General features: G+C 47.0%; 6 protein-coding genes across 6 annotated transcripts; 3 read left to right on the top strand and 3 right to left on the bottom strand.

Moving 5' to 3' along the window:
* Positions 1-947: 947 nt before the first annotated feature.
* Positions 948-1,398, top strand: C8R40DRAFT_1166016 (uncharacterized protein; the record flags this gene model as incomplete). The annotated part of the gene is made up of 2 exons (XM_046230786.1): positions 948-1,166; positions 1,222-1,398. 2 exons carry the CDS (start codon positions 948-950, stop codon positions 1,396-1,398), a joined length of 396 nt encoding a protein of 131 aa, XP_046090873.1.
* A 264-nt stretch (positions 1,399-1,662) lies between these two features.
* On the bottom strand, positions 1,663-3,480 carry C8R40DRAFT_1166015 (WD40-repeat-containing domain protein; the record flags this gene model as incomplete). The annotated part of the gene is made up of 9 exons (XM_046230785.1): positions 1,663-1,746; positions 1,819-2,088; positions 2,139-2,288; positions 2,349-2,371; positions 2,423-2,685; positions 2,735-2,791; positions 2,847-2,997; positions 3,051-3,189; positions 3,244-3,480. 9 exons carry the CDS (start codon positions 3,478-3,480, stop codon positions 1,663-1,665), a joined length of 1,374 nt encoding a protein of 457 aa, XP_046090872.1.
* Positions 3,481-4,234: 754 nt separating this feature from the next.
* C8R40DRAFT_1166014 (uncharacterized protein) lies at positions 4,235-4,564 on the bottom strand (the record flags this gene model as incomplete). The annotated part of the gene is made up of 2 exons (XM_046230784.1): positions 4,235-4,366; positions 4,418-4,564. 2 exons carry the CDS (start codon positions 4,562-4,564, stop codon positions 4,235-4,237), a joined length of 279 nt encoding a protein of 92 aa, XP_046090871.1.
* A 584-nt stretch (positions 4,565-5,148) lies between these two features.
* Positions 5,149-5,907, top strand: C8R40DRAFT_1065976 (uncharacterized protein; the record flags this gene model as incomplete). The annotated part of the gene is made up of 5 exons (XM_046225713.1): positions 5,149-5,304; positions 5,362-5,433; positions 5,478-5,672; positions 5,731-5,808; positions 5,857-5,907. The coding sequence occupies 5 exons, from the start codon at positions 5,149-5,151 to the stop codon at positions 5,905-5,907; spliced, it is 552 nt and encodes a 183-aa protein (XP_046090870.1).
* Positions 5,908-6,486: 579 nt separating this feature from the next.
* Positions 6,487-8,683, top strand: C8R40DRAFT_1065975 (uncharacterized protein; the record flags this gene model as incomplete). The annotated part of the gene is made up of 5 exons (XM_046225712.1): positions 6,487-6,603; positions 7,464-7,640; positions 7,695-8,081; positions 8,132-8,589; positions 8,638-8,683. 5 exons carry the CDS (start codon positions 6,487-6,489, stop codon positions 8,681-8,683), a joined length of 1,185 nt encoding a protein of 394 aa, XP_046090869.1.
* Positions 8,684-9,988: 1,305 nt separating this feature from the next.
* On the bottom strand, positions 9,989-10,813 carry C8R40DRAFT_1166012 (uncharacterized protein; the record flags this gene model as incomplete). Its single annotated transcript, XM_046230783.1, has 5 exons — positions 9,989-10,324; positions 10,375-10,438; positions 10,496-10,520; positions 10,603-10,682; positions 10,749-10,813. 5 exons carry the CDS (start codon positions 10,811-10,813, stop codon positions 9,989-9,991), a joined length of 570 nt encoding a protein of 189 aa, XP_046090868.1.
* Between the last annotated feature and the right edge of the window lie 2,337 nt (positions 10,814-13,150).

The raw sequence follows: 13,150 nt of genomic DNA, 5'->3' as shown, positions 1-13,150 counted from the left end.
AAAGGGCGTTGGGGCAAGGTTGAGACTGGCAATCGCGCCAAGTATCGTCGTTGTTATGAGCGTGAGCTTGGTCTCTGGGGTCAAGTGCGTGCGGGAGTGCGGAGCAGTCTATACTGGCAACAGGTGTTTCAGAGTCGGGCGGAACTGGGGAAGACGTGGTGTCTATAGACCCTGCAAGGACAACCTTATCGGTAGGCTGTCAGTGCAGTAATGGATCTTGACCTAATGTCACGAAGCGGCAGAGGCGGAGTGACTAACGGAGCGGGAAAGCGGAGCGACTAAGCAGAACGGCGTGGCGGAGCAACTGAACAAGGCAACAAGGCGGAGCGACTGAGCAGAACGGCGGCAGGCTGGTCCCAGATAATGACAGAGATATATTGAGTATCGTAGTCATAGGTAATAATAAGTAAGCACATACCTGGTCCCAGATAATGACAGAGAGGTCAAGATAAGGAACCAGGCTGTGGAGGGTTGGCTATATATACATAATCCGGTCTGCGAGAAACAACGATGTAATACTGTACAGTTTAGGAACAAGGAAGGTGGCGGAAGCCAATAGAAGGAGAAGATGGGTCAGGTGGATCAGTAATCGATGGATCAGTAATCGATGGGGGTTTGACAGTGATGGGATGATGTATCGTACAAGTAAAGGCGTCGAGACGGTGAGAAAAGGAAAATGATAGGGGCTGCATACTTTATGACATACGCCCCAAAGAAACTTGAAAACATACAAAGAGTCACTCACTTATGTCATACTTCACGTCTTTTCTAACAAATCCGGACTGAAAATCCCCATTCGTATTGTCCTCTCCACGCGCCAACACGCAGGCTTATCGCTTCCGCGATCGATAGAATGTTCTTAGTTCCACTACTTTTACCCTGAAACTTTTCAACAGAATTTAAGATACGCTCTCTGGGTCATCAACTGTTTCTGCGATTGTTCAACTATGACTGGTCCGACCAATACTTCACTCGCACGCGTAATTTTCCGCGAAATCATCCTCGCATTCTATATCACCGACGGCACCTCTACCGATCCGCCACCTCCTTCTCCCGAGCTCGCCAGAGAAATAGAGGAGAATGCGGGGACGTTGATTATCATAATGGGACTCGTATTTTGCTTGTTCCTCGGTCTGGCCCTCGTCATCGAAACTATTGTCGCACTGGTGAGCTAAAGTTACATTATGTATACTCTGGACACCTCAATCGGTCAAAATGCAGATACATTTAACATACGTGTATGTGATCCGCTGGGTTAGAGGTGATGAGCTCAGAAAGAGAGAGCAAGCAGTGGTGACGGAGTTGGATGTTATCCGAACAGCCAGTACATCTGAAGACAGGTTCGACGAGCAGGAGGTAGAGACGGAACTGTTTGTGGGTGATCGCGAGCGAATATAATATTGCGATGTACATGTACATGTCCGGATCCCAGAATTCGAAGAGCAGTGACTCGTGCGTCATGCGAGTGAGATTAGTAGGGCACTTATAAATTATATTTACAACTAGAAACAGTGTACGTGTACACACACGAGGAGTTAGCGTCAAAAAAGTTGAACAGTAAACGCTTAAGACATTGCTGTTGCTGGGTCATGAATGTAAGGACGACGGCTCATCAGGGTTTGCGATCTCGAAAGAATACTGAAATCAATGCTCGTTGAGTATTTATTCTGTTTGAATAATGGCTGCTAGCGGTGAATATGCAAGGCATACGAAAAATACACATGAACTAGAAGCAATATCGAAGCACTGGTATTAGAACTGTCCAAAGTTCCGACTTAATCAGTTCATTGAGATCCCAATGAACCAAAGGACACATACCAGGACGAGCTCTCCCAAATTGACTAGTATCTCTTTGAATTTCGTCTTCGGGGGTGAGTGACCGCCGGATGACAGAAAAGACGAGGAAGGGGAAGAGGCGGAGGAAGGGGAAGATGTCACCGGATAAGACATGGATGAAATCTTCTCGGAGTATCCAAGCATCTTCGAGACACTGTCCCTTGACCATTGTGAGGGGAATAACAGCAAGAGTGCGAAGGTTATACCCATTGCCACGAGGATCATACGGCCAACAGTTACAATCATCATAATCTGTATATTGTTTCAGTAACGGAGTCATGGATATGAGAAACGCACCTTACAAGTCTAGGTAGAACCCACAACTTGCTAGTTCCCTTCGCGGGAGTGCCATCGTCTTCATTCCACAGTAATATTTGTGTATGCTGCACACAGTTACCATTGCCAGTGGCTATCATTCGACGACGGGTTGGTACATCAAGTTCAACATATGCCTAGAGTGTGATAAAACAAGGATTAGCAGAAGGAGTCGGGGACAGGTCGAAAGCACTTACTAAGGCGGTCACCCAGGAGCGGTCTCAAGCCAGGAAAAATTAGCGATGGATATATGTATTTTAGGCAGACTCACCCGTTCCGTGCTTCAAAGTTTGGATCCTTCTCCCGTGTTTTGCATCGAATATCACAGCGTATCCCTTCGTCGTACCCATTACTGTTGCTTGACCTTTGTTGATGAACAGAGCAAGAAGAGGAACATTGGATCCAAGTTCTTGAACTTCAAACGAGGTACTAATTTTCTTGAAGTCTTGAGGCGTGTTCCTGAACCAATCCAGACCATTGCGTATATTTGTCGCCACCAAAGAAGTTGAGTCTGGGGATTTAGCAGAAGTTCCTCTATGACAGTCCTAAGCTATTGACTACCTCCAGGACGGAGAGAACATACATTTTCTCGTCTGGACCCCAGATACGAGTCGTCTCCCAAGCGTCGATGTTGCACTTCCTAATATACAGGATGTTCAGAGTAAATCTGCATCGAGTGAACATAGATCCCTCACCAAAAACCATGATGGTAGTATGCAATAAGACACTCATTATCACTCTCGAGAAAATGTACGCCTGTCGCTAGAATCGGAGGTTGGGCGAAATTCTCAGTCTCGCCAAACGCAGGACGTGGCAGGCGGTCTGTATATCGCCATGCTCCGGAACCTATGACTTGTATCAAGAAGCATACGAGCATTCAAATAGGGAATAAGTCATACCCTTCTTCGAATTCTTGAAGAGTAAAACGTCGGCACCTGAGCAGATAAGAAGATGATCACCGCTCTCGTTGAATTCAATAACTGCGACAGGTGAAGAGGCCTCATGTATGACCTCGTTTGTTCGTCGACGTGGCCACCTCTACGTGTCGCGTTCAGATATTAAATTCTGAATTACCGGAAACACAGAACTCACCAAGGTGGGATAAGAGCAGATAATCCCCCCTCCCTCATCACCAACGAATAGAATGTCATCTCTCCATGCGACAGCAGTGTATGGGTAGGTGCCTTTGTGTTCCCAAATTTTTGACAACCCACGTTGCATGTCGTGAACGCGCACCGTTTTGTCGTCGCTGGCGCTGGCCAAATAACGTCCATCCATCGAAAAGGCTAATGCATTGACAGTACCAGTAGGCAAGTCTATTACACCCATCTTGGTATAGGAGGGGTTCATTGCTCTCGAGAGCACTGTGTCAGCAGCCTTTGTTTATCAGGCAAGTGATTGTTGGACTGAGGAGGATCCGGAGTGAGGATGCCTCTGTAGGATTCCTAGGATTCAGACATCCCATGAGTGTCGAAAACGAGGCGTCACCGAATATCGTTTACGATCCTGGTTCGATCAAAAGGAAAGAAAACAGGGTCCAGAACATGACCTCTAAATCTCGGATCTAATTGTGACCAACTCATTCAAGCCCATCCATTTCGGGGTAATTCAGGACCATGCGATGGCTACACCATTCAATGTTATGAATGTAGCTGTTGTTACTTATCTATGCATGTTTGCAGGGTCACGGAGGGATTCGAAGAATGGTCATGATCATGATCATAATCAAACCATTCTCTGCTGAATGAAAGCTAGGATCTGAGAGATATGGCATACATATGTATAGCGCTAGCGAATTTCGTCATACAAAGATACAGCGATTACGAGAAAGGTATCCGACGACAACCGAGACGCATACTCTCCGTATGTCAGTAAGGAAGCCCGTGAGCTCATGATTCACCATTCCCTAAGTCTGATTTAAGTATCACAATGCATGAGAGGAGAGTCGACAACGTACTAATTCTAGTCACTCCAGTTTTCACAAATATTTTCCTTTGCAGCAACCTATTATTGTCCATTGATGATTTAGATTAACCGAGTATCGCGATGAATCAAAAGAGACTCGACAACATACCACTACTAGTCACTTCCCAATTTCTTGCATATGCAAGAGTTCCGTTTGGAGCAGCCTATTATCCTCCATGGTTTCCTTCAAAGTAGCAACCGTTTGCACGTACAGAGCTTTCTGTTTGGCCAGACGCGAACGAAGCTCTGTCTAACAAGAAGTTAGAGATATATCCATTGAATCAGCAAAAAAATTGCCTACCTCATCGCGTAGTTTAAGGCGCTCTGCCAAAGCATCAAGCTCGAGTCGAAGATTGTTAGTCTCGTCTGAAGCAGCTGCCATTCGCCGCTGCATTTGATTTATCTCGGCGTCTTCACAAGATACACAGCGCACGAGTGAGAAAGACATTATGAGGGGAAAGAGATAAGAGCGCAAGTCCTTATGAGGCTCTTCGAGCTAGGGACTACGAAACACAGTGGCACCTTGAGGAAGCGGGCCCATTGAGGTGAAAATGCTTGAAGGGAAGAAGGGGATTTTGATCCCATTGAGACAGACCGAAACGAACGCGCTTGAAAGAGTGAAAGGGATCCGCAGTCCCATCGAGGTGAAGATTGACCATCCACGGAGTTTGACTCGGTGGTGGTGACCAGTGAAAGCTGTCGAGTTAATTAGTCAACAAACCGTAAAAAATAAATCGGCCCGAAGACGATGATACATCGATAAGCGCCGGTCTGCTCTTTCTCAATCACCCCTTTGACCTGCCTAGCCACCTGGTCCTGGTTTCAAACTAGACACAGGTAATGGCGAATATGAATAAATAAGTCTAGATCTTTGAGCTCCTCAAAGCCTCCATTCATGGCGCAAGATTAATTCAATTCTGCTCCGTTGTCCGGTCCCTTTGAATTTGATGTTCAAGTTGTACCGTACGTCTTTTCTCGCTATAAAAGCTGACTCTTGTTTTTAGGGCTTGAACTACGCCCTCGACTTTCGACATGGAGCTAATCGATGATCTCATGAGCACAACTACAGTGACCCTAGAGTCATTCGACCAGAAGTACAAGACTCTCTTCGCGAAGCTGAGTTCTGCAATCGAGAACCGGGAGCGTGAATATATGGACCTTGTGCGCACAGGAAGCTCCGAGAATAATGTATGTCCTTGCATTCAATGCTGCTCCTCTCATACTGACTGTTCCGTCTGAACAAAGGCGCAATCATTCTCACTGCAACCCGAAATTCGCATTCTTCAATTAGTGCTCCTAAAGCTTCTGGGAAAGGTAGTGCGCAACGATATCGGATCGCCTATTCACTGAATTCTACTTAGATCATCATTGGCAAGTACTCAGAACCTTTGGTCAATCTTACGTTGGTGCTTCCAGATGCGGATGCAACCTGCCGCCTACTTTTCGATGCCCTGGAGGATCTTGCCACTCATGTTTCGCAAGCTCGTTACCAGACAAACTCCAAGTTGTTCAACGCGTTGGTATATCGTCAGCGTACTCCCTCTCGAGAAACACAGGTGTGTATCGCCTCAATATGAATGATGTCTAGCCCACTAATATTGTTGTCGTAAACAGGAATACGCCTTGGCGTTTGCACCTCTCCTCGAACAGACTGCAAAAATCTCAGAGATACTACAAAAGCTCAAGAAAGAGGTATGTAAACTCCTTCATTAAGGACCATGTGTACTCATTCGTGCTTAGGTTTCTTTCATCGCAACTATTGCGCGCATTGGAAGCCGTAGGAATAAATAGTATACTACGCAAGCCATGTACAACTCGACTCTGTCTCCACCATCAATACTGGAAGCGTTTGTAGAATCAGTGCTGTAAATAAACGTAGAATAATACTCAGAAATCAAAGCCCCGTTTCCTTTTTTGGTAACTTTGAATGATTTGAATAACCGGCCCGAACGGCGAAGAGCTCGCGTGGTCTGTCTCCCTTCAACTCCAACTATCTTCCTGGATCTACGTACATCTCCAGCTTGTCCTGGTTTTAAACTGGACATAAGCGGTTATATTTACAGACTTTCGCGAGGCGAGTAGAGACTAGTACGACAGACGACAACCCCGGATCTTTGCACCACACCATCCAGCACCCTAAAACTACGTTGATTTTTCCAATAATTATAAGCGATGTCCAGCAAATTTCTCGCATATCGCGCCTATGCTTCATGCATGAATGATTGATCGATAGCTTGATTCTCCCACAGGAATCTCAGAAACTATCGTCCACTTTCTTTGGTCTTGGAGATGCGAGTTCCCGCCCTCTTTAGTCTTTCGACCAACACTGTGGACATTGACCGTTCGAGCGATTCTGATTCTTCCAGGACCATGGATTCATACAATACTCCAGGCAGTGTGCCTCAGAGCCCGAGTGATTCTGGAGAGGACGACCCGATGCCGCTTGCGCCACTGAACCCACAAACAATGCCTCAAATGGCACCCCAGGTTCCACAGGGCCACTTCCATACTCAATCACCACATCCGCCTCAGACCCCACCTCCGCAGACTCCACCTCCGCAGACCCCACCTCCGCAGACCCCACCTCCGCAGACCCCACCTCCGCAGACCCCACCTCCGCAGACCCCACCTCCTCAGACCCCACCTCCGCGGTCTGAAGATTTTCAGATGGACGATGTCAGTGCTACTCCTAGAGCCCCTCCAGATATGACTCCGAGAGCCCCAGGCCCCAGAAACCAACCGATAATGCAGGTGTGTAATCAAATTCATATTTTTATCTGAGGAACAAGATCACTCATACATCTGCTAGCAACCACCGTCGCCCACTATCCAGAAAGGCAAAAGAAGGAGAGTGCATGATCCTGAGCCTGGTCCCTCCCAGTCCAACGACAAAACTCCTGGAGCCCAGCCCACTTCTCACACCGGAGCCCAGTCAAATACCCAATCTAATAGCCAGGGCCCCGTAGACTATGTAAGTGTGCAATGTAATTATGTGCATATAATACTATTAAACTATATCTATCTAGTTGCAAGCTCTGCTTAATCATCAAACAAAGACGATGGGGGAGCTGTATCATCATTTGCAAAATTCAACCGCAGAGATACTTAAGAAACAAGACCAGGTATTGCAGAAACAAGATCACAAGATAGATAAGGTGGTAACCCACCTAGCGCAGAACACAGAGATACTCGGCCGAATTGGGGAGACGTTAGATATGTTATCGGGAAAGAGCAAACACAAAGGGTCACCGGGTCATCAGGACGAGGGAGATAGTGATAGTCAGAGACATGGATCCGGAAGTAACCAAGGACCCCAGCCTTCTAACGACGGTGGCGCCGCGGCAAAGCCTAGTGACGGTGGAGCTGCGGGAAGCACCACGAATCGCAACAACGGCAATGGCGATGGCGAGGATGGGGACGACGAAGGAGAAAATGGCAATCCCTTCTTCCGTTATGCTAGGAAAAAGCAGCCTGCTCGCTCAGGAGGGGTCAAGCATCGACCTGCTGAAGAACTGAAAATCAAGGTATGTACTTACTTGCATTATGTGTTTCAGCTTATCCAAAGGTCCTCAATATAGGAAACGATGCGGAAATGGTTGAATGAAATAATGGAAGGCCAGGATCAGCTCAAGGAGACAGTCTCCCAGGACGAGGCTGATGAATTTACTCTGCTGTTCAAAACGAATCCGCTTGCACGCCCTTGCTCAGTCGACAATTTTCGATACTGGATCGCGGGTGGTCCCAAATCGGCGTGGAACAAGGGTGCTTCATATGTCTTTGTAGAAATTCTTGAGAAGAGGAAGTTGATTGCCACACCCGATGTTCACACTCGTGATGCTATCCGCGAAGCTTTCCTTTTACGACTCAAAACACTTCATGCATCTTGGATGGAAAGACAGAAAATGCAGGAGGACAACAAAAATCCTCGCTCTCTATTTTCCAAAAGGTGGCAGCGGAAAAATACCGTGAGTCACTTCCTATTGCCTATTGAACACACAAACTCACACCCCAAAAGCTGTTCCATCGTCGAAGGGAGGTCATCATCACCTTCCACTCGCTTGAGTCCTTCCTCTCGTTCTTCGATGAGCTAGGCGTCGCAGGAATGTCCTCTGACGATGAGGATCCTGGCATGAAGAAACCGCAAGTGCAATACATCATCAAGGGGCCGAAATGGCGAAGCGTCGAACTCATGAATTTACTCAGGTTGTTGGACTACTGCCATCTTGAAGGTCGATGCACCACTGAAGCAACCAGATTCGGATATACACGAGGGGCTCCTCCCCGAATCCGCATTGATAGAAACGATCGAAGTTCGAAGACAAAATACGTCTCTGGCCTACCTGCAAACTTTTATGATGCTCAATGGCTCGAAGAACAAGAAGCTGGATGGGCTAAGGGCGGAAATGGTTTTGTTAATGAATTCGTTCGTCCTCAAAAGCCCATCAAACTCATTTTTCCTGCGGACCTTTTGAAGTGCGTATTACCAGTTAGGAACTTAGATCCTATCTCATTCTTTTTAAGGACATTGAAGGAGCGAGGATACCCCAGGGCGCAAGATCCAGAGTAACATCTCTATTAGTGCACTGGTCTAGCTGTACAAGAAATCCATGTATTGTATCAAATCAGATCGTAAATGTACATCTTTGCATCTACTTGAGAATACCTATAACTTAAGCGGCGAAAGTGCGTTGGCACGTTCTGAAGATTACCTTTTACGAGTATGTGCACTTTTGGATGATAAGTAACATTATAAACATTCGATTTATTAGCTCTGAATTTAGACAATCGGACATGTACAATGATTAATAGTACACAATACAACTATGTACATTTCATTATGAAAATTTTCCTTGAGTCACCCGGTCCAGTTCGTTGAGGAACTGAGTAATATGAGGGCTCCGCCACGATAGTTTATTGTACACATGAATGACCATTTGACCTTCTATATCACTGACGTCGAGTCTCACATCACTGTTCAATAGCGGCACGGTCTAAAGCATACCCAAAACGGAGGACATCATGGCGAGAATATCATGAAGTAAGTTATAACGAACCTTAGCAATCTGCGCAGTTTTCGAAACATCCCGGAGCAAAAACAATGAGAAAATCGAATTATTGTTTTGGGATTAGAAGCATACATCTCGGCGTCCAATCTTCTCAGTTTCCTCACGTGAACTTTCGTGGAATACCTCAGTAGCAACAATAGTTTTCTGACGAGGCTCATAAGAAAAGCAGGTCGGTCGAAAAAATTAGTTCTTACCTCGACCGTGAAAGTTTTGAGCGTGTTCTGATCCATTGTTAGTTGTTTGTAAGAGTCCTGAGCGAACACGAGTGGGCAAGGGCTGACAATCTTATGAGCCTATTTACCTCGTGAAAGCAGATCGCAGGTAGAGGGAGGGTGTCAAGTCCTGGGATGCAATGCATATGCGAAGGTTTGATATATATACGCTTGCTCCCACCACGTGGATCGCAGCGATATCGATTACAGTGTACATGTCGCGATTTGTATCACGAATCATGATCATTTGTGTCGTTCTGCCGTACGAGCAAAAAAAACGAGGTCAATAGAAGGAAGGAAGGAATATTAAACGCCTTGGTCCAAGATCTGAACGCCGCACAGTCCGGGGAGTATCCTAGCGTGGCACCTCACCATCGTCCCAAGGCAGGACTTCGACGAGCTCGCACCTGGCTCTGGAGCCGTTGCTGCAGACCTAGGCCCCACCCCAAACGCCCGTCTATCGTTACTAAACCTGTTACAGGCCCAGATATGAGAAAGTTCGTTGGTGGCTTACTTTTCCCCAACAAAACTTGTCTTCCAACGATAATTCCAACCGTGATCCATGTACAAGCTACGACTATAGTCCACAGGCCGCTATCTCTCAGTCGGGATACGCTTCTTCCCCAATCGCACTAAGAACGTGGAGGGGAGTGTCGATGTTGTCGATGAAGTTTCTGTTGGGGTGTTGGATCCTGGCGTGCGGGAGCAAGAGTTATCGGCCTTGGAGTCAGAAGAATGAATGACGGAAGAGAGGGTGGTGGAAATGCAGGCGCTGTCGATGCAGCCGGTCGAAATCACAAATTCCATGTGCCCGAAATCTGACGCGTAGGAGAGGGAACTCCCAGTTCCAGAGCCAGAGTCTTCCCTAGAAGTTCCGCCGACATTGTCTTCTTCGATTGTCCATGAGATTGCCCCAGCGCTTTCTCCCTCCTCATACGTTAAAAGACATTCATTTGTTCGAAGGAGTTTCGGCGATGTACATGTGGGGCATCAGACGTTACAGAGGGTGTAAATGGTGGCGGCGTCGGCTGGCGTCGGTGGAACCTACAGAGTGGAATTTTGGGGCACAGAGCAGGCTGCGATCTAATTGCGCCTATGCACGAGTTGTACTCGAATACAAGACGGTCTAGGGACGAACGAAAGGATCGTGTATTATAACGTAAGGTAATTAAGGAAAGGCCTCACTAGTCATGTGACATTCAACTCACCTCTATCGCTTCGCTCATGATCAAACTCAAACTTGGCACCACCTACGGAGTCGAACTCGGTAGCGGCCAAAGTCTTAGCTCTACAACAACTGTGGCCTTCTAGGTCATCGTGGACTTCTACTGGAAAAGGCACTTCGCAAACTTACATGCTGTCTAAATTTTCAGCTAAATTGGAACGAACACTAGGAAGGCGGGTAGCATTGGGTGACATCTGGATCGCCAGTGGAACTGGCAGCGACGTATACTTTTTGAGGTTTCAATTTGGATCTTTGCCTTTAGCTTTGTTTCATTCAAATGTCGCGCTTTCGTTCAGGCTTTTCATTCTGTATCACTAATGCTACTCGAGTCATGTCTTCCTGGCCGTCTTGATTCCGAGCAATCTTGAAGGGATCGTCGACTCAGCTATTGACCATACAGAATGCGAGAAAAGAAGGTGCAGTGTTTGAGGTATTCGTCCTGTCCGTATGAGAACTTTCTCGTGTACTTGCGCTTAGTTCTGCCATGATTCAACACTCACGCGATACGAGGTGAGGGTCAAGAACGCGCGGTCAGCTCCCTTGTTTCTCTCATTCACCTTCTCTTTGTGGTTCTCTTGCAACCTGCGACACGAACCGCGCAAGAAAGACCGGCACCAGCTTCTAGCAAAAATTCTGGAAGCACCAGTTCTGCTGGAGTTATCAGTCATCAATGTGCCTCCAGTCCCACTAGAATCCATCATTCCAGCTGTTGCTAAGCCTCCCATGCAGTACCTATACACCTGTGACATTGAAAATTTAACATTGTTACTACAGTGAAGAAGTTCCCTAGCACACCCACTGAACCTCCGTCTCTGTCTGGTTTGGTATTGTTGGCAGACCGGAATGGGGCTATGCACTACGCGTGTTAGTACGATGCCCTTATCCTAGGTCTGTCATTGTCAGTGTACCGCCTTCACTTAACGGGCGGGAATTAAATTGATGGATAGTAGGGAAGCGGATAATCTGTGGCTTGACTAGGAGGAGGAAGATGAGGTTTGAGATGGACCAGTAATCAAGGGGAATAAAAATTCGGATAAGACTAACGCTATAAACGATGGGAAGAGTGCAGAGAGTACTGCCACCATCGCAAAGCGACAGGTGATTGGCACTGAGCGCGCGAAATCCGAGCTCCGCGCTATCAGCGCCTCTATCCATCGCTCCCGCCACTTTCTCTTTAACCTGCGCCTTGTCTCGCGCCGTCCCTCAACGCTCCAACGTCTCGCCTCTCTCAACACTCTCACGTCCCGCATATTCCAACACTGTAACGTCCCGCCTTTTGTCCTGTTCTCCCGCGCCTATCCGCCCCTCCCCAATTTTGCTCCTCATCTCCACACAACCCTGATCTCTACTTCCACTCGTCTATCCGTTCCCTCGCGACTTCGGTAGATGACACCACGATCCGCTGAGCAATTGCGTGCCTTGTACGCTTCTCGAAGAGCGTGCGGCGTATCGTTATCCGACGGCCCAGGTTTCCTATACGCGTTCGTTGACCATGGCGATCTGTGGAAAATCGGGATGTCCGCCAATTACGAGCGACGGAGAGCCGAATGGGACCGCCAGTGCCCGAGCATTGGCAGAATTTGGCTGCCACCCTTGCGCGTTCCGAGGAGGAGGAGATCTGGTAATCATTTGTGCTATCTCCTCTGAACGTGCTCATCCCTCTCAAGAATCTCTAGCCCATATTCTACTGGAGCTAAAGTGCCTTGATAGACCTCGCCTCTGGTGCACACGATGTACGTATTTCTTATTTACTATCACTCTATCTTAGTGTCTACCTCAATTAGGTGGTAGGAATCACATTGAAAAATTCACCTTCCTTGGAAACTGGAGACGCGTTTGGCGAAGGAAAATTCGGCCAGTGCTTGTGCGCGCTGCATCTTTATAAAGGTGCGTTTTTTTCTTTCTACGCTCGTTAATCTACTAACTGACAACTTCGCAGACTTGAATAGCTATAAATTTCACTACGTACACATTGATATATACTCTACCTAGTTGATATATAACCCAGTACGGCCAACAGATGTGCCTTCCAAATTCCTCCAAATGCCCATGGCCCCCAAGATAAGTCTTTCGTATAATCATTATACATCATCCTACTAACAATAATATGTGCCTAGCTCATATCTCTCCCTCCCACCCTACCCTCCTCCCACCCTACCCTCGCATGAATTAATTATCAAGACAGATGTACATACATATTACCTGTGCAAATGAATCGAATCTCAATCTCTAAGTCACTCCCGAAATCAGTAGACTCTCACGACATCCCGACATCAGCGACATCCAAACGTCCCGATATATCGATGTCGGATACGTCCCGACGTCCCGACGTCCCGACATCGGGTCACCATAAGCTGGGCGAGCTTATTTTGAAAAAGCGCATGCTTTGCGCGAGGCTATTTATATGTGAAAATTCTGAATTATTTCTGGTAGAATATTGGGCCACTATCTATACTAAGCTCTCAATTTTCTCTGTATTTCCTCCAACAGCTTTCAATGGAATAATTTTGGATAAACGGTCCCCGAATAGA

Source organism: Lentinula edodes, assembly GCF_021015755.1.
Source record: "Lentinula edodes strain Le(Bin) 0899 ss11 chromosome Unknown C8R40scaffold_3, whole genome shotgun sequence".
Lineage (NCBI taxonomy): Eukaryota > Fungi > Basidiomycota > Agaricomycetes > Agaricales > Omphalotaceae > Lentinula > Lentinula edodes.
The sequence above is the reverse complement of the archived record's forward strand: the minus strand, read 5'-3'. Positions and strand labels throughout refer to the sequence as shown.